The sequence below is a fragment of the Zootoca vivipara genome, chromosome 4, assembly GCF_965207765.1.
Source record: "Zootoca vivipara chromosome 4, rZooViv2.hap1.1, whole genome shotgun sequence".
Lineage (NCBI taxonomy): Eukaryota > Metazoa > Chordata > Lepidosauria > Squamata > Lacertidae > Zootoca > Zootoca vivipara.
Window position 1 is genome coordinate 86316516 of NC_142587.1, and position 19035 is coordinate 86335550.

General features: G+C 44.8%; 1 protein-coding gene across 1 annotated transcript in view; it reads right to left on the minus strand.

The window, feature by feature from the left end:
• Positions 1-19035, minus strand: part of CNTN5 (contactin 5) — a 242953-nt gene that overhangs the window by 160407 nt on the left and 63511 nt on the right. Inside the window, exon 5 of the mRNA XM_088668387.1 lies at positions 10571-10774. Coding sequence (XP_088524513.1) covers positions 10571-10774 — 204 coding nt within the window. The remainder of the gene's footprint in view (positions 1-10570; positions 10775-19035) is intronic.

The following is a 19035-nucleotide window of genomic DNA, read 5'->3' on the forward strand; positions in this document are numbered from 1 at the left end:
TTTCCCAGCAGCTCCGCTGTGCAGCAGGGCATTGGTGGAGGTGGGGAGAGGGTGCTGCCCCCCCAGAGTGGAGCCTGGGGCGGAGCGCCCCTACCTCCTCTCCCTTCATACGCCCCTGCATCTATCTATCTATATATTTGCCTATTTTAGAAATCAGAGATTAGGCTGTAATCCTAACCCTATTCACCTGTAAATTAGCTCCACTGAATTCAACAGGATATTGTTCTGAGTAGAAACGGCTAGGATTCTGTTGTTAGTCTAATACATTGGATACAATTTATTTCTATCATCTCTGGTAGGTAAGCACTTCTCATTTGTTGGAATAAAGATAGCAACAATTCATATGATCCAGTATTTTCAATGTGAGAAAGCTTTTTTTTTAAAAAAAAAAAATCCCGTAAGAGTGGGATCCAAACTAAATTAGTTGAATTTAGATGCCCGTGAAATCAAAGTTTCAAGGGGGTAATTGAATTAAGTCCCATTGATTTCAGAGGGAACTAACTCAGCACAGAATTCAATGGGGTTTACTGGCAGGTAAGTGAGGTTAGAAATGCAGCCTTAATCTGGATCCAATTCTAGGAGAATTATGTGTGCTAAACTTTGGTTGGACAATGCCCAGTGATTTGTGGTAAAGATACTTAATTTTATAAAGAGTATTTATTCTGGCTGCCCGAAATATTCCAACATTCAGCTTCTTTGGAGTTCTAGTATTATGAGAGAGGGAGAAAAATATCTCCCTACCCACTATAAAGGATTTCATAATGGCTGAATTCTACACACCATGTATTATTTTATACTCTTTTTTCATATCTCCGACAAGTTTTTATTCCTCTCACTGTGCGGGTCACATGCCTGTGTTATGCATTCCAGCAAAGATTGTTGGAATCACGGGAGCGGATGTTTGCTGTATTCTGCTTCCATTTGTTTTTTCTTCTTCGGACTTGTTTTCCTTTTGTTCTGCCTTACGCTTAATAAAGTAGCTTTTAGTACACAACCTTAGCCTGGCTCTGTCTGCATTTTATCTCTGCTGGACTCAGTGCAGGCCCATCTTAACCACATCGAGCGCCGTGGCGCAAAGGTCCCTCCACCCCCTCCCCGGACTCACCGCGGATGCAGAGGAGGGACATGGCATGAGCGGGCCGGGTGCCAAGGGCGGGCCGGGCTCAGGGGCGTCACAGCGGGCGGGTCAGGCTGCCTGGTCATCCTCTGGGGCACCGCCTCCTCCTCCAGCGCGGAGGCCTCTGCTGGGGAGGGCGATGCTGCGCAGTGCCCGGCCTCTTGTCCTCCTCATGCCCCTGACCCGACCCACCAGGCCGAGGGAGGGAGGCAAGGAGCAGGGCGAGCGGGAGGGCGGCTGGCCGGGCAGCAGCAGCGCCTGAGGGGCAGCCCACCGAGAGGCGTGCCGGAGACCCCGTTGCGAAGGGTGATGCCGGCACGCAGCCAATCGCTGCGCCCGGCTGGCATGGGAGGGGCGGGGCCAGGCTGGGAGAGAGAAAGGGTACTCTGCGCAAGCTCAGGAGCCCCCTTGCCCGCCCCGCTGTGCGCCCGGCTCGCCGCTGCCGAGCCATCGCCCCCGGACCACTTCCCTGGTGCCCTCCAGCACCTTCCAGCACCGGGTGCTGTGGTTCACTGCACCACTAGTCTCTATGGCTAGGACAGGCCTGACTCAGTGTCTCCAAGACATGGGTCATAATAAATCATCGGGAAGGGCTACTGGAACTCCCTAGAGCTGCACGCTGAACGCTGATGGGAGAGACGGGCTGGATTCGTTCCTGCCTGTGGATCGTTCCTGCCCCTGGCTGACCCGACAATCTCCCCTTACCTGCCTTTTTTCTTTCTAAGAATGCTTGAACTTTCTAGTCTATTGAACACATTTACTATCCTTTCAACTCCCGACTCCCCCCCCCCACACACACACTTGGCAGATGTCGTGCTTCGACTTGGATGCCAGCTTGAGACGCTTCTCTACAATTAAAAAACCCACGACTCTCTTCCATTGCTCCTTCCCCGAAATTCTCACATGGCTGCTTTTGTGAGGCACAAAAGCAAACATTCTCTTAATTCAGCTCCTCAGATGGTCATAATGCCTGCCCTACATTATGGGTGGATTCCCCCTCCATCTCAGCCAGCTGTAATAGACTGAGATAGAAAACAGAATTGTTTTTGCAATCTCTGATAGCCAATTAAGCTAAAATGAGCTGTATGAATGAGGAATGCTTGTCTGCTAGAATGACCCATGTGCATTGTGCAAAGCACAATCAAGTGCAAACATCCCATCATTTCCTTGATAGTAAAGACAAGACAGGAGCTCGGAGCTCTTCTGGAGGAGCAACCCCAAATCTCCATTATTTTGCTGCCTATAGCGACAAAGCACCCTTGCTACATTGGAGCTGTTCTGTCCCGAAGCCAAATGGTTCCTCTTCATTATCAGATTGCTTCAGTGGGCTGACATATGACAGGATATGACAAGTTGCTCCTAGCTGGACTCCGTGTCATATCCCAGGGACCATAGTGAAAGCTGTCAGACAGGTAATATACAAGAAAGGTTGGTGAATTGAGAGGTAAATAAATATCTAGCCCTGTAAGGAATGTCAAGTTGCAAATTTGCCTTTGATTAAGCTGGGAGGTGGAATTGTGCTATGCTGCTAAGCTAAAGGAGAAAGAAATCGACATATTTGTTAGCAAAGGGCCCGTGTGAGATTCTCGTTTGTGTGTGTGTGTGTGTTTTCCCAGAGTCTGGTGATGTTTAAGAGCTGACCACAGGGAGCAAACGTAAGCGAGAATCTTATTCTCTGCCAACGTGTGTTAATGAGCTGTCATGGAATGCTTTGTGCCCAAGGTCTTCTGCAACCAGATAAATCTTTCAGCAGATAATTAGCAGATGGAGTAACAAAACACCTGCACCTCCCGTTGATGGAGGTTTGTGTCAAATCAATCGTCAAGCATAACTTGGATTTCACTAAATGATGTGTGGTAATTCCTAAGGCACTTGCCCATACCTGGCCTCTCCCTCTTAGGGGGGGGGGATGAGATTGGAACATGTTCTTTCTAGCACAACCCTAATCTGAAAGCACTGCTTTGCAAAACAGTTATCAAATGCAGACATTGTTACGCCCAGAGATTTGGCCTGCACAATGTGTAGCCCTATGACACTAAGGGGGAACAGTCAATAAGAAATCTAATAAAACACTACTACCAGCAGTAGCGCTAATTCAACCCACTATGCAAACACAGTCCACCAACCATGTATAATCACCTGCCAGAGGCCCTAGAAATCTTCCATGTTTTGCTGCCAGTTCGAAAACGCAAAAACGATATAATAATAATAACAACAACAACAACAACAACAACAACAACAACAACAACAACAACAAATTTATTATTTATACCCCGCCAATCTGGCTGGGTTTCCCCAGCCACTCTGGGCGGCTTCCAACAGAAATATTAAAATACACTAATTTCTTAAAGATTAAAAGCTTCCCCAAACAGGGCTGCCTTCAGATGTCCTCTAAAAGTCTGTTAGTTGTTTTTCTTTTTGACATCTGGTGGGAGGGCATTCCACAGGGCGGGTGCCACTACCGAGAAGGCCCTCTGCCTGGTTCCCTGTAACTTGACTTCTCGCAGCGAGGGAACCGCCAGAAGGCCCTCGGAACTGGACCTCAGTGTCCGGGCTGAACGATGGAGGTGGAGACGCTCCTTCAGGTATACTGGACCAAGGCCGTTTAGGGCTTTAAAGGTCAGCACCAACACTTTGAATTGTGCTCGGAAATGTACTGATGAAAGGATTGTCATGCATTTAGCAGGGATTAGATCCACTACAGAGGAAAGAGGTTCTGGGTGAGGGCACTAGGAGAAGGGGACGACAGAGGACGAGATGGTTGGACAGTGTTCTCGAAGCTACGAACATGAGTTTGACCAAATTGCGGGAGGCAGTGGAAGACAGGAGTTCCTGGCATGCTCTGGTCCATGGGGTTACGAAGAGTCGGACACGACTAAATGACTAAACAACAACAAGATCCACTACCTGGGCTGTTCAAACTGGGATGAAGCAAAAGCAACAGGGGATTGAAGGTGTCCTGTAATCACCAAGAATTGGTCTCCATGTTGCTCAGACAATTTATCTATTTACTATTCATTTCATAAAATTGATATACTGCTTGATTTGGGGGGGGGGACCTAAAAGTGGTTTACAAAAAAAGGAGATTATTTTTAAAAAGCACTAAAAATTTACATCCATGATACATACAAAAGGTTTTTAAATTATTATTATTATTATTATTGTTATTATTATTATTATTATTATTATTATTATTATTATTATTATTACCACCACCACCACAATAGAATAGAGTAAAACAGATTAAAACTCCTACAAACTTTCTAAACATCTAGGTAGGCTTGTCTAAATAAGAATGTCTTCAGCAAGCAACCTCGACCTGGAAGTTTTCATATAGATCAATGATTTCCCTTTGATTGGCATGGCTGGTTTCTTTGCAATTCCAGAGCAGAGAACTGTCAGGTCACCAGATCAAAACCAGATGCAGATTTGAGATTAGTGTTCAGTCAAGGTTCTGTTTCTGAACTTTCTACGTAAGATCCCAAGAAGAACCTGCTGGATCAGGCCAATGGCCTCTCTATCTCAGCTTCCTGTTTCCACAGTTGCCAAACAGATGTGTGAGAAACCCGCAAGCAGGGTCCTAGCTGAGGTGCACCCTCTCCTCCTGCAAATCCCAGCAACTGGCCTTCCTCAGCATTGCTGCCTCCAACCATGGAGGCAGAACATGGTTTTCAACCACACACTGTTGAAGAGCGGTTCCAAGTAAGTAAATGCCCTTCTAAACACACATTCATAAACTAAATTTAAACTCCAATGGCTATGGATATTCCCACCCTCAAAAGACAAATTTAATAAACAATAATAATCACTCGTCATCTCAGTTTTCCTCTCCCACTTCCCCTTCTATAGGACACAAGGACAGTCTGACTCTGTATAAGGTGTTATGAGATTTCAGGGATGGAGGAGGAAGTGGACTGTATGCAGAGAACCTTCTAACCCCTGCCCCCAGCAAGTGTTAAAATATAAGGTATATAATATTAGGTAATAGCCTGGGTGATGGGCCATTAAGGGATACAGAGGAAAGGGGTTCTGGGTGAGGCAGCAAATGGGTGGTCCCAGCTTTCGCTTGAACTCATAGTTAGTTAGAAGGACGAAGCCAGAGTTTAGCCTTGGTCTGATGTGGGCCAGAAGCAAAGCAGCAAGAGAGAAAGAGAGTGAGCTAGCGAGCAAGCAAGCGTGCACAATGATTGATTTCTGTCCAAATCCAAGGCTGCAGCTATGGGAGAAACAAACCATTTTGGACTGTTAATGCTGCGACCCTCTCCATCATAGGCTCAGGTTGTAAAGGTAAAAGGGTAAAGGGGCCCCTGACCATCAGGTCCAGTCGTGTCCGACTCTGGGGTTGCGACGCTCATCTCACTCTATAGGCCGAGGGAGCCGGCGTTTGTCCGCAGGCAGCTTCCAGGTCATGTGGCCAGCATGACAAAGCTGCTTCTGGCGAACCAGAGCAGCGCACGGAAACGCCGTTTACCTTCCCGCCGGAGCGGTCCCTATGATGTGCTTTCGAACTGCTAGGTGGGCAGGAGCTGGGACCGAGCAACGGGAGCTCACCCCGTTGCAGGGATTCGAACCACCGGCCTTCTGATCAGCAAGCCCTAGGCTCAGTGGTTTAACCCACAGCGCCACCTGGGTCCCTCAGGCTCAGGTTGTATATATGTGTAAATAAACAATATATCATAAAGACACCACAGTCTCCGCTGTGCCTCATTCCAAAAGGAAACATGAGCCCCCTAACTCCTAGAAGCTTACACCGCTCAGAGATTGGGGTGGCGTTCAACATGTTCACAGTTTCTCTCTATGCTGATTCTGTGCTGAAAATTCCCACCCTGGGAGGATTAGCCACTTGAGGGGGAAACACAGAGGTACTATACTGGCATTCGTTTGCCTTCCCTCTGTGGTTAATAGCTGCCTTTGGGGGCGTGCATAGATTTAAGTGATGGAAACAGCCCTGAGAGGACATTTGCTTGCTTTTAAATGCATTCTGCCAGAAACATGGCCTGCATCCAAATTTAGGCCCTGTGGCGGCTTTTAGCAAAAACAGATCTGGAAGAGCAGATCTCTTATTTCATGTGTAACGTAGCCCTGAGAAATCAGTTGTGGTCTGAGATCTAACAGTGGCTATATATTTGGGGGTGAGAGCAGGGATGTGTGCAGGCCAGAGTTGGAGCACAAAAAGCAGGAGTAACCAAAGTGGTGCCTGTTACATATTCAGTGGTCTGTGTTTGCCTGAGCTTGAGTCTGAATTAGGGATTCTGAGCTGCTGTGTTCTGATTTGATATATGATATCCAATCACAGAATATTTCAAGACCCGGGCCTCTGCCATTGGCCCTTAAACTCTGAGTTATGATTAGCAGCATGGAAGTTTAGATAGCCAATCACACTGAGAGTGGGAGTGGCCCAGGCCTTCAGAAATGTATATAAGCAGTTGCTTTGCCCCTGTTGTCTAGTTCTGTTAGTTCAATAAAGGTTATTGCTGTTATCACAGTGTCTCGCCTTGTGGGAACCCATCTACACTTCAGTGCCCATGAGATGCTATTGGGCTCCAACTCCCATCAGCCCCAGGCAACGTGGCCAGTGGTCAAGACTGATGGAAGTTGTAGTCCAAAGCAGCTAGAAGGCACCCCAGAAAGCTACTCCAGTTGTAAATCATACCAGCCTTTGAGTGGCTCCATTAATTTGTTAGAAATAAATAGCATGCAATCAATATTGTTTTTATTCATCACAAAGGAAGAAGTGGTATTGTAAAAAAATATGAGCCAAAAATGGCTGTGCATTATTACCAAACAACAAATATTTTAAACTCTCTGAGTTTGAGGAAGTTGCCTGCGTCACACACACACACAAAAACTGCAAAACAGTTGTTGATTTTCTTTTACTGCTTCCATTTGGTAACTGAAACTCCAAAGATGCCTCTTAACAATGCCTCTTTCTCCTGCTTGTAAACACTTATTAAATAATTCTTCTAAGGCATTGTAAAAGGCAGTTAATGAAATGATGCACAATCTATTTTTTCTTCTGCTTGGTGAAACTTTTTATCTCCTCAGATAGAATTTTAAATTGTTTTTGTAAGTCTGCGCAAAGCAAAATTGAATTGTATGGAACGACTGATTGTCAAGGACATCTGCACAAATGAGGTATTCATTTTATTCAGAATCCATTCAAGGATTTCTTGATGTTTTTATTTAATTTGCTTCGTATCAAGGAGATAAGTTTCCCTTTGAGGCAGAGCTCTAAGGAAATAAAAGATTAATATAAAGACAAGTGAATTCCAACACTCTTGCAGGATCTGACATAAAACTATAATATTATTCAGATGCCTCAATGAAGATAAATATATAGACATGTTGTCTGGGGAGCTTTCTTGTCATAAGATGCCAAATCCCAGGGTGTTGCCCACAGTCGAAAATTCTGAATGGGAAGTAGTAGTCCATGAAGATTCCAATTCACAGGTGGGATTACTGTAATTGGATTGTTTCAAATCTCGCTCTCCACATATCTATGCAGCTTTCCCCCACAAACAGCACACTTGGATTGAGTTAGGTGATCTTCCAATGAGAACGCTGCTCCATTTCCCTCAGCAAAGCTAGCCAAGGACAAATAAGGTGTCCTTCCTCTGAACCTAGGTCCTGAGAGAATTCTTTTCTTTCAGAACATTCCATGACATCATGCACGCTCAACCAATGTCAGTAGGGGAGAAGGGAGGCTCACAGGCAGATTTCCAATTGCACATGTCTTACTCCTGCAGCCTCATTTGGCTCAGAGTCATCCTTCCTGCCCTCAACAACACTCTGGTCTCCTTCAGCCAACATTTCCTTATTCCTTTGTTTCTTCCACTCTTTGCTAAACCCCTTGATGTTTCCCTCTACCTATGGCTTCCTGCCGCCTTCTCCTCCCCAATCCTTTTTTTGCCTTTACTTTGACAACAGTCTTTTCCTCTTGGAAGGAATCAACGATCAATGACCCAGTGATCAATAAATACAGTCAGACTGTTCTACTTTATTTTGGTCTTTTCCTAGGTCAGCATATTCCACCTTCTTCTACCTTCCGATCCCCATTTTAGGTTTCTGTGAGATCACAGAAGCATAGCCAATAGCTAATGAGGACTCTCAGACCGACAGGTAGCAACCGAATTACCAAGAGCAAATGCTAACGTTGCAATTTATAAAAGTTACAGACTTAGGTGTTCTAATGGGGAATCTAAATCATATCTCTATGGTCATAGCTGCCAAGTTATCCCTTTTTTACAGGGATTTTCCCTTATGCTGAATAGGCTTCCTCACGAGAAAAGGGAAAACTTGGCAGCTATGTATGGTATGCACACACAAGTCCTGAATTGGGTATTGTGATATAGATTATTAATGCAACATGAAAACAGGACGGCTGGCGAGTTCATGGAATGATGTGATTACTCTAGGGATTGTAAAGCTAGCAACACAAGCAAAACCCTTCACTGCTTATACTAGGAAGAGGCTCTCAAGAGTTATTCCAGTCCTGTCATCTGAGAAACTGTGAATCGAATTTCTCATATGTACTGCATTTCCTTTCAGGGCACAATTAGAGGAGATAGTTGAGACCTGTGACTGCATCCTTCATAAACTTGTGTTCGAAACAGTCATTTTCCAAATTAAATAACCTCATTGGGGCACTATAGGGGACATGCACATTTTCTCCAAGGAGACAAATAATTACTTCCAGTGGGTGGTTTTCATGGGGGTGGGGGGCATGCAGGAAAGAAAGTTAAATCCATCCCTTCCCCAATACCCTGTTTCCAAATACTCCTGGCTGCATATTGCTAACTAAAAATAGCAGGATGGGTTATCCCATCATTGACCATCATCATCTCATCTTCTTTCGCCATGTACTATGGCTCTTCTATGTACAGTACAGAGCCTATGGACCATTTCACACATCATGTGGCAACAAACCAGGGTTTACTAACTAGTGGACCACTGAACATTTCCCTGCAACAAATTGTGCACTTGCGTGACACATGTTATCTTCAAGCACATTTTTCTGTCATTCACACATTTTCTGTTTAGGATATCTAAAAATGTAATGTGTGAATGAAAGAAACATGTGCTTCATTTATTTTTATTCATTAGATTTGTATACTGCCCTATACCTGCAGGTCTCAGGGTGGCTGAAACATAGAATCACAATATAAAAACACATAATACATAATAAGCATGTCCTTGGGGACACACACATCATACAAGTGTGCATCTGGAAAAAATGCAATGTGTGAAGATTCATGAAGCTCATGTTTCCTATGGACTGTAGGTCAACAAACCCATCTTCTTAAAGAGAATGGAAAACAATGCATTTGTGGGTACGACCAAACAGAAATGTAAGTTCTTTTGGAAATCATGTTCAGTGTCTTAAAAAAAGAAAGTGGGGCTTAGCCCAGATAATGTCAGGTAACATTTGTCGACTGCTGAACTGCCACGATGGGTAAATTTAGGAGGATGCCAAAGCAAAACAAACTGCTATGGCTTGAAGTACAAGAAGAATGTACTTCTTATGCAGGATCCACGCTGTGCAAACATGGAAACTTTCCAGCCATGCGGTAATGAACAAAGATCAACTTAATTCCAGGCTAAGCTCTGAATGAATGTATACTGTATCAAATCAAATGATCCTTTTTTAAAGCCTAGACTTTGTAATGTTCTCACAGTGCTCAAATATTTATAAGCCTGAGCAAGTACCTTCCTGTGTTTGCATGTTTTATGGCTTTGTTTAATGCTTACTTCTATGCGCTTGTGTGTGTGTGAGGGGGGGGGGCGGACTGCTCAAATGGGTTTCCAAAAGAGCAGCAGTCACTGAAAGTAATCTTATATCCTGATCCCAAATGCGTTTCCTTGAAATCAAGAAAATGGGAATGGCGTCAACAATTACGTTTAATTTAAAATGAACATCTATTGTGCACAGAGTGTTTGAACGTTTAACCTGGCAATATATTATTTTATTATATATATATATATATATATATATATATATATATATATATATATATATATATATATATATATACACACCCACCCAAAGGTCCTGGAGTGGAAATACAAAAGAATTGAAACAATAATAGTATCAACTCAAAGAAGCAACACCTCTCCCCCCTTGGAATATGGAATATGCATTGCAGCAGAGTGGCAAAGTAAATATGGCACGAAATAAAATTAAGGTTTATCGCTCCTGGCTTTGTTACTCACATCTGCCTCACGTGGCCATCCCACGTGGCACAACATGTCAGCATGCCCCACGTGGCACAACATGTCAGCATGCCCCACGCCCTGCAGTGGCGTGCTGATGTCATACACACATGCCACGGGGCATGCTGACATTTCATGACCCCGGCCCCCTGCATTGCGGGGGCAAGGCAGTATGCTTGTGTGTGTATGTGTGTGTGTGTAAGGGGCTCAATACGTTTTGACATTGAGACCAAGGCAGCTTACCGTCAGTTCGAAGTGTTAGCGGTGTGGGTGGGCTAAGCACTCTGGCATTGGTCACTGTGTTCTTCACCAGGCAGATATAGCTGCCTACATCCGAGGGCTGTACTTTGGAAATGTAGAGATTGCCCGTTTCCTGGGAGATAAAGCGCCGGCTGTCTTCTGCCACAAAGGAGGGGAATTCATTAAACACCCAGCTGTAGATGATCTCTGGAAAATACAATTTTTTTAAAAAATGCAGCAAGCGTTATAATTATTGACCAAAACAAAAATGGAAACAAAAGTGGTTCAAAGTCACTGTGCTTTAAAAAGAAGAAGTAAATCTCAATTTCCTATTAAAACAGTGCCAGAGAAACTTCCTGATAATCTTCGACGGAGACTGTTCAGATCAAGAGAGTAACAGGCAAGCCTGGTGGATCTGATTAACTGGAATAAGGCAGGGTAGAGATGTGACTCAGAGCAAGTTACACATATTAAACTTTTTTTTTCTCTCTGTTATGATCTCAAAAAAACAGACAAAAGCAAAAAGTGATTGGAGTGATTCACAAATAAGTCTTCAAAAGGTAACATACAAAGTGGTTCCGTGATATATCATCATTGGCTTAACGTGGGCCAGGCACTTTCCCCTCAGGGTTGTGAGGATAAAATGGAAATGGAGAGAATCACAGTGGACCCTCCGGATACGAATTAAATTTGTTCTGGGGGTCCGCCCGCAACCCAAAAAGTCTGTTCATGCGTGTGGTGCGATTGAGTGCTTCTGTGCATGCGCGTGCGTGGCGAAACCCGGAAGTATACACTTCCAGGTTTGCTGTGTTTGTAACCCGAAAGTTATGTATCCAGAGCGGTACATAAATAGAGGGTTCACTGTACATGTGCTGTTTTAAGCTCTTGAGAAGAAAGGTGGGATAAAAAGTGGCTGGGGAAACCCAGCAGATGGGCAGGGTATAATAATAATAATAATAATTCCCACACTAGAAAATAGGTTGAGAAAGAGCAGGCAACTACAGCACCAGAGCCCTCCTCCTGCCAGAAGACATAACTGCATCTCATTCATTATATTAAGCATTCTCTGCTCCCAGTATCTTGTCTTCTCCTCCCATTTCCCCACCGACTCTTCTATGCTACTGAACTTTTGACACCCAGCATTAGCTCTGAGGCAGCCGCTCTCTGCAGCCGGTTCTCCGTCAGTTTACCAGGGCTTCCTCTAAATACAGAAATGTCAAGGTTAGCTCCGTAATAGAAAGTCATTGCCACTGCTCCAAGACACACAATGCTTTGCCGCTACAGTGAGTTCAGGCCTTTCAGCTACTAATTGTCTGAGCTATTGTTTTCAGCCGTAGCGGCACAACAAAGGCAGTAACCATAATTTAGCCTGATGGTACATTTATTTCTAATGTGCTTTTAAAAAATAAAATAAATAAATAAATTACCCCTTGTCGACTGATAGTTAGAAAGTTGGGGGGATTTTAGGTCTTTAAGGTTGGAAGCATGTCCCCAAGATTTCCAAACACCCATTAGTTCCTTGGACTATTCATCTTCCTTTTAATGGTTAGGATCGTGACTGGGGAAGGGTTATAGCTCAGTGATAGGGTATCTGCCTTGCATGCAGAAGGTCCAAGATATTATTATTATTATTATTATTATTATTAGTAGTAGTAGTAGTAGTAGTATTATTATTACCCTGTCCATCTGGCTGGAGTCACTCTGGGTGACTTCTATTAAAATATTAAAATACAATAATTCACCAAATATTAAAAGCTTCCCGAAACAGGGCTGCATTTAAATGTCTTCTAAAAGTCAGATAGTTGTTTATTTCCTTGACATCTGATGAGGGCGTTCCACAGGGCAGGCACCACTACCGAGAAGGCCCTCTGCCTGGTTCCCTATAGCTTTGCTTCTCGCAGTGAGGGAACTGCCAGTAGGCCCTCGGCGCTGGACCTCAGTGTCAGGCCAGAATGATGGGGGTGGAGACACTCCTTCGGGTATACTGGGCCAATGCCATTTATGGCTTTAAAGGTCAGCACCAACACTTAGAATTGTGCCCGGAAACGTACTGGGTTCAATCCTAGCAGCTCCAGGTAGGATTGGGAGAGACACCTGCTGGGAGAGCTGCTGCCACTCAATGTAGACCAGACATGTCCAAAGTCCTTTTCAGGGGTGTTATGTACTGAGCTGAATCATAGAACAATAGGATCCAGAATCAGCAGTCTGATTGGTCTGCAGGAGCCACCCAATCCAACTCCAGGTGGAAGTGAATCCGCAACCTGATTGGCCTGCAGGAGCAGCCAATCAGGCGGCTGGCAGAAGTGAATCCGCAGCCTGATTGACCTGCAGGAGCAGCCAATCAGGCTGCTGGCAGAAATCAATCCACAAACTGATTGGCCCACAGGTGTAGCCCTGAAGTAGCCAATCACGCAAAGCCCATTGTGTAAACAATGTATATAAGCAGATGGTTTTGGGAAAAGGGCATTCTTCTCTTCTTCTCCTTGATGACTAAGAGCTGAATAAAGAGCATGAAATTCACTCTTAAGTGTTTATACAGCAGCAGAGGGACATTTTCAGAGGAAACAATTTTTAATTAAAGGCACCTGTTCCTCATTCACATGGAAAGAAGGAAGTCTGAGATAATTGGTATGGGTTGGAAGCAGTTCACTTTATTTGAAATGTAGCCATCACTCGGCTTCGCCTGTGACTGATGTAAAATCAAAGGTATTTAATCAGCAACCTGACAGCATGGCCTTTTAATAATTCATCCATTAATTAGAGTGGTGACTAAAGAATAGAGGCGGTGTGAACCACTTCAGCAGTTCTACTGAAAAAAAAACACTCTGTTTGGTGATAACTGCCAGGGTTGTGCCCCTTATCCCAAAGACCTCTGGGAGCTATTTTGCTAAGGGCGCTTAGAGCTCTTAAGAGACATCTATTCATAGCTGCCAAGTTTTCCCTTTTCTCACGAGGAAGCCTATTCAGCATAAGGGAATTTCCCTTTAAAAAAGGGATAACTTGGCAGCTATGCATCTATTCCCCTCATGGAGCTACAATTCCCAGAGTTCTCTGTGGCAGGGGATGGGTAGTTGTGAATTGTAGCTCTGTGAGAACAGGGACCTCCTCACAACACTCAGTACCGTTCAGAAACTGCATCTCCCAGAATTCCTTTGGGGGAAGCCATGATGAGGGGAGAGACTCCATCAGGCAAGGCCTCTTTCCACCTGCCTTGCCTCACCCTCCGGCCATAGGAGTCCTCATAAGCAATGGCATCACAACGGGGGGCGGTGGGGGCAGTGTGCTCCCAGTGGCATGTCTCCGGGGGTAACAAGGCAGCGCCCCGCCACAGCGGCACAAGCAGCCATCGCACTGCCGCAGCCGCATGTAGACGACCCTTCCTTCCCAGCTGCAGCCGCAAGCAGAGGATCCTGCCCCTCCCAGCCTCCCTCCCTCCCCGGCTCACCGTAAGCGGCTCCTGCTTTGCTGCTTTACAGAGAGCCAGAGAGGGAGGGAGGGGGATGGATGGGAGCTGTGGCTCCCAAAAGGACGCAGCTTTGCCAGTGCCTCGGCAAAGCGGTGGGGGGTGTGTGACAAAAAAAAATATCTCTTACTGGGTAACCACCTGGGCTTGCTACGCATCTGCTCATAAGGGAGCTGTTCCTGGAGGAAGAACTGTGAAGGGAGAGACTCCATCAGGCAAGGCCTCCTTCTACCTGCCTTGCCCCACCCTCTAGTCTCTGCTTCTCAATGTGTATTGTATTATTTTGCCGTTGTTTTATTGATTATAATTTAGATATTATTTATTGTGACTGTTGAGTGGATTTCTGCTTAGATCTTATATGTTGATATTATTATTTTATACTATTCTAATGATTGTTGAATGTTACTTTTTGATGTTGTTGTTGTTGTTGTTGTTTAGTCGTTTAGTCGTGTCCGACTCTTCGTGACCCCATGGACCATAGCACGCCAGGCACTCCTGTCTTGCACTGCCTCCCGTAGTTTGGTCAAACTCATGTTCGTAGCTTCGAGAACACTGTCCAACCATCTTGTCCTCTGTCGTCCCCTTCTCCTAGTGCCCTCAATCTTTCCCAACATCAGGGTCTTTTCCAAGGATTCTTCTCTTCTCATGAGGTGGCCAAAGTATTGGAGCCTCAGCTTCACGATCTGTCCTTCCAGGGAGCACTCAGGGCTGATTTCCTTAAGAATTGATAGGTTTGATCTTCTAGCAGTCCATGGGACTCTCAAGAGTCTCCTCCAGCACCATAATTCAAAAGCATCAATTCTTCGGCGATCAGCCTTCTTTATGGTCCAGCTCTCACTTCCATACATCACTACTGGGAAAACCATAGCTTTAACTATACGGACCTTTGTCGGCAAGGTGATGTCTCTGCTTTTTAAGATGCTGTCTAGGTTTGTCATTGCTTTTCTCCCAAGAAGCAGGCGTCTTTTAATTTCGTGACTGCTGTCACCATCTGCAGTGATCAAGGAGCCCAAGAAAGTAAAATCTCTCACTGCCTCCATTTCTTCCCCTTCTATTTGCCAGGAGGTGATGGGACCAGTGGCCATGATCTTGGTTTTTTTGATGTTGAGCTTCAGACCATATTTTGCGCTCTCCTCTTTCACCCTCATTAAAAGGTTCTTTAATTCCTCCTCACTTTCTGCCATCAAGGTTGTGTCATCTGCATATCTGAGGTTGTTGATATTTCTTCCGGCAATCTTAATTCCTGCTTGGGATTCATCTAGTCCAGCCTTTCGCATGATGAATTCTGCATATAAGTTAAATAAACAGGGAGACAATATACAACCTTGTCGTACTCCTTTCCCAATTTTGAACCAATCAGTTATTCCATATCCAGTTCTAACTGTAGCTTCTTGTCCCACATAGAGATTTCTCAGGAGACAGATGAGGTGATCAGGCACTCCCATTTCTTTAAGAACTTGCCATAGTTTGCTGTGGTCAACACAGTCAAAGGCTTTTGCATAGTCAATGAAGCAGAAGTAGACGTTTTTCTGGAACTCTCTAGCTTTCTCCATAATCCAGCGCATGTTTGCTATTTGGTCTCTGGTTCCTCTGCCCTTTCGAATCCAGCTTGCACTTCTGGGAGTTCTACTTTTTGATGTAGTTTGCCTATTTTAAAGTTATGTTTTATGATCACATTTTTGTATTGCATTAGATTGTAATAAGATGTACATTTTTTGTTTCTTCAGCTTGTACACCACCTTGAGTATTGTAAGATAGAAAGACAGCATGCAAATTAAAAATGATGATGATGATGATGGTTCATAGTGCTTTAAATGCACGGTGTGAATGTGGACTTATGCTAAACACACGCACACACACATTTCTTTATTTCCTCCCAGAACACCAATAGAAGGATCCTTTCTTTAACATGTGAGATAGACTAGTTAATAGTGCCTCTCTAACCCTGGGAAATCAGGGTTCCAAAATGTGTATGGCTCGTTCAGGGCCGGCCCAGGATATTTTGCCGCTTGTGGCAAAACAAAAAATGGCACCCCTCCCATCATCAGTCATCTGCTGCTACTGCATGAGGTGAATGGAAGTGGTTCAGAGAAGCTCTGGCAGAGGAGCCAGTAGAGTACAAGCTCGAGGCAGCAAGAGACACACTTCTAGGGATGTGGATCTGCCACCTGTGGCAGGTCTCAAATTTCAGCAGTGCCCTGTGTGGTGCCAAAATTTGGTGCACCCTGCCTCTCGTACTCTATTCCAAATCATAGGTGCAGCATCCCTTGTGGCACCCCTGAGGCTCTGTGTCCAGTGCAAACGAACCTATCATGCTCCCCTAAATCTACCTCTGCTGCCCCCTCCCTCAGATGTCCCCAGCTTGCCACCTGAGGCAACCATTCCTCATGGGCCCTGGGCCTATTCAAACATAAAACAGGACCGCAATACCTCAAGGACAGCCTCTTTCCATATGAACCTACTTGGACCCTGAGATCATCTTCTGTGGCCCTCCTTTGTGTGCCTCCTCCTCGAGAGGTCTGGAGGGTGGCAACATGAGAACAGGGCCTTCTCTGCAGTGGCTCCCTGCCTGTGGAATGCTCTCCCCAGGGAAGTTCGCCTGGCACCTTCATAATACACCTTTAGGCGCCAGGCAAAAAAGTTCCTTTTAACCCGGCCTTTGCTTGATCTGATTTACATCCTATCCCCTTCATGGATCAATGCCTTGTCGTGGCGAAGGGGCTTGAATAACTCAGAGAAGCTATGAGCTATGCCATGCAGGGCCACCCAAGATGGACAGGTCATAGTGGAGAGTTTTGACTAAACGTGATCCACCTGGAGAAGGAACTGGCAAGCCACTCCAGTATCCCTGCCAAGAAAACTCCATGGACAAAGACAACAGGCATATAAAAGTTATGACGCTGGAAGATGAGCCCCTCAGGTCAGAAGGCGTCCAACATGCTACTGAGGAAGAGCGGAGGACAAGTACAAGTAGATTCAGAGCTGATGAAGCGGCTGGGCCAAAGCCGAAAGGACGCTCAGTTGCGGATATGCCTGGAAGCGAAAGGAAAGTCCGATGCTGTAAAGAAAAATATTGCATAGGAACCTGGAATGTAAGAACCATGAATAGAGGTAAGCTGGATGTGGTCAAAAATGAGATGACAAGAATAAATATCGACATCCTGGGCATCAGTGAACTAAAATGGAAGGGAATGGGTGAATTCAGTTCGGGTGACTATCATATCTACTACTGTGGGCAAGAATCCTGTAGAAGAAATGGAGTGGCCCTCATAGTCAACAAAAGAGTGGCAAAAGCTGTAATGGGATGCAATCTCAAAAATGACAGAATGATCTCGATACGAATCCAAGGCAGACCTTTTAACATCACAGTAATCCAAGTTTATGCACCAACTACCGGTGCTGAAGAAAGTGAAATTGACCAATTCTATGAAGACCTACAACACCTTCTAGAAATGACACCAAAGAAGGATGTTCTTCTCATTACAGGGGATTGGAATGCTAAAGTAGGGAATCAAGAGATAAAAGGAACAACTGGCAAGTTTGGCCTTGGAGTTCAAAACGAAGCAGGGCAAAGGCTAATAGAGTTCTGTCAAGAGAACAAGCTGGTCATCACAAACACTCTTTTCCAACAACACAAGAGACGACTCTACACATGGATATCACCAAATGGGCAGCATCGAAATCAGATTGATTATATTCTCTGCAGCCAAAGATGGAGAAGCTCTATACAGTCAGCAAAAACAAGACCTGGAGCTGACTGTAACTCAGATCATCAGCTTCTTATAGCAAAATTCCAGCTTAAACTGAAGAAAGTAGGAAAAACCACTGGGCCAGTAAGATACAATCTGAATCAAATCCCTTATGAATACACAGTGGAAGTGAGGAACAGGTTTAAGGATTTAGATTTGGTGGACAGAGTGCCTGAAGAACTATGGATGGAGGCTCGTAACATTATACAGGAGGCAGCAACGAAAACCATCCCAAGGAAAAGGAAATGCAAGAAGGCAAAATGGCTGTCCAACGAGGCCTTACGAATAGCGGAGGAGAGGAGGCAAGCAAAATGCAAGGGAGATAGGGAAAGATACAGGAAACTGAATGCAGATTTCCGAAAAACAGCAAGGAGAGATAAGAGGGTCTTCTTAAATGAGCAATGCAAAGAAATAGAGGAAAACAATAGAATGGGGAAAACCAGAGATCTGTTCAAGAAAATTGGAGATATGAAAGGAACATTTCGTACAAAGATTACCATAATCAAGGACAAAAGTGGTAAGGACCTAACAGAAGCAGAAGACATCAAGAAGAGGTGGCAAGAATACACAGAGGAATTATACCAGAAAGATATGGAGGTCTCGTACACCCCAGGTAGTGTGGTTGCTGACCTTGAGCCAGACATCTTGGAGAGTGAAGTCAAATGGGCCTTAGAAAGCACTGCTAATAACAAGGCCAGTGGAAGTGATGATATTCCAGCTGAACTATTTAAAATTTTAAAAGATGATGCTGTTAAGGTGCTACACCCAATATGCCAGCAAGTTTGGAAAACTCAGCAATGGCCAGAGGATTGGAGAAGATCAGTCTACATCCCAATTCCAAAGAAGGGCAGTGCCAAAGAATGTTCCAACTACCGCACAATTGCGCTCATTTCACACGCTAGCAAGGTTATGCTTAAAATTCTACAAGGCAGGCTTAGGCAGTATGTGGACCGAGAACTCCCAGAAGTGCAAGCTGGATTTCGAAAGGGCAGAGGAACCAGAGACCAAATAGCAAACATGCGCTGGATTATGGAGAAAGCTAGAGAGTTCCAGAAAAACGTCTACTTCTGCTTCATTGACTATGCAAAAGCCTTTGACTGTGTCGACCACAGCAAACTATGGCAAGTTCTTAAAGAAATGGGAGTGCCTGATCACCTCATCTGTCTCCTGAGAAATCTCTATGTGGGACAAGAAGCTACAGTTAGAACTGGATATGGAACAACTGATTGGTTCAAAATTGGGAAAGGAGTACGACA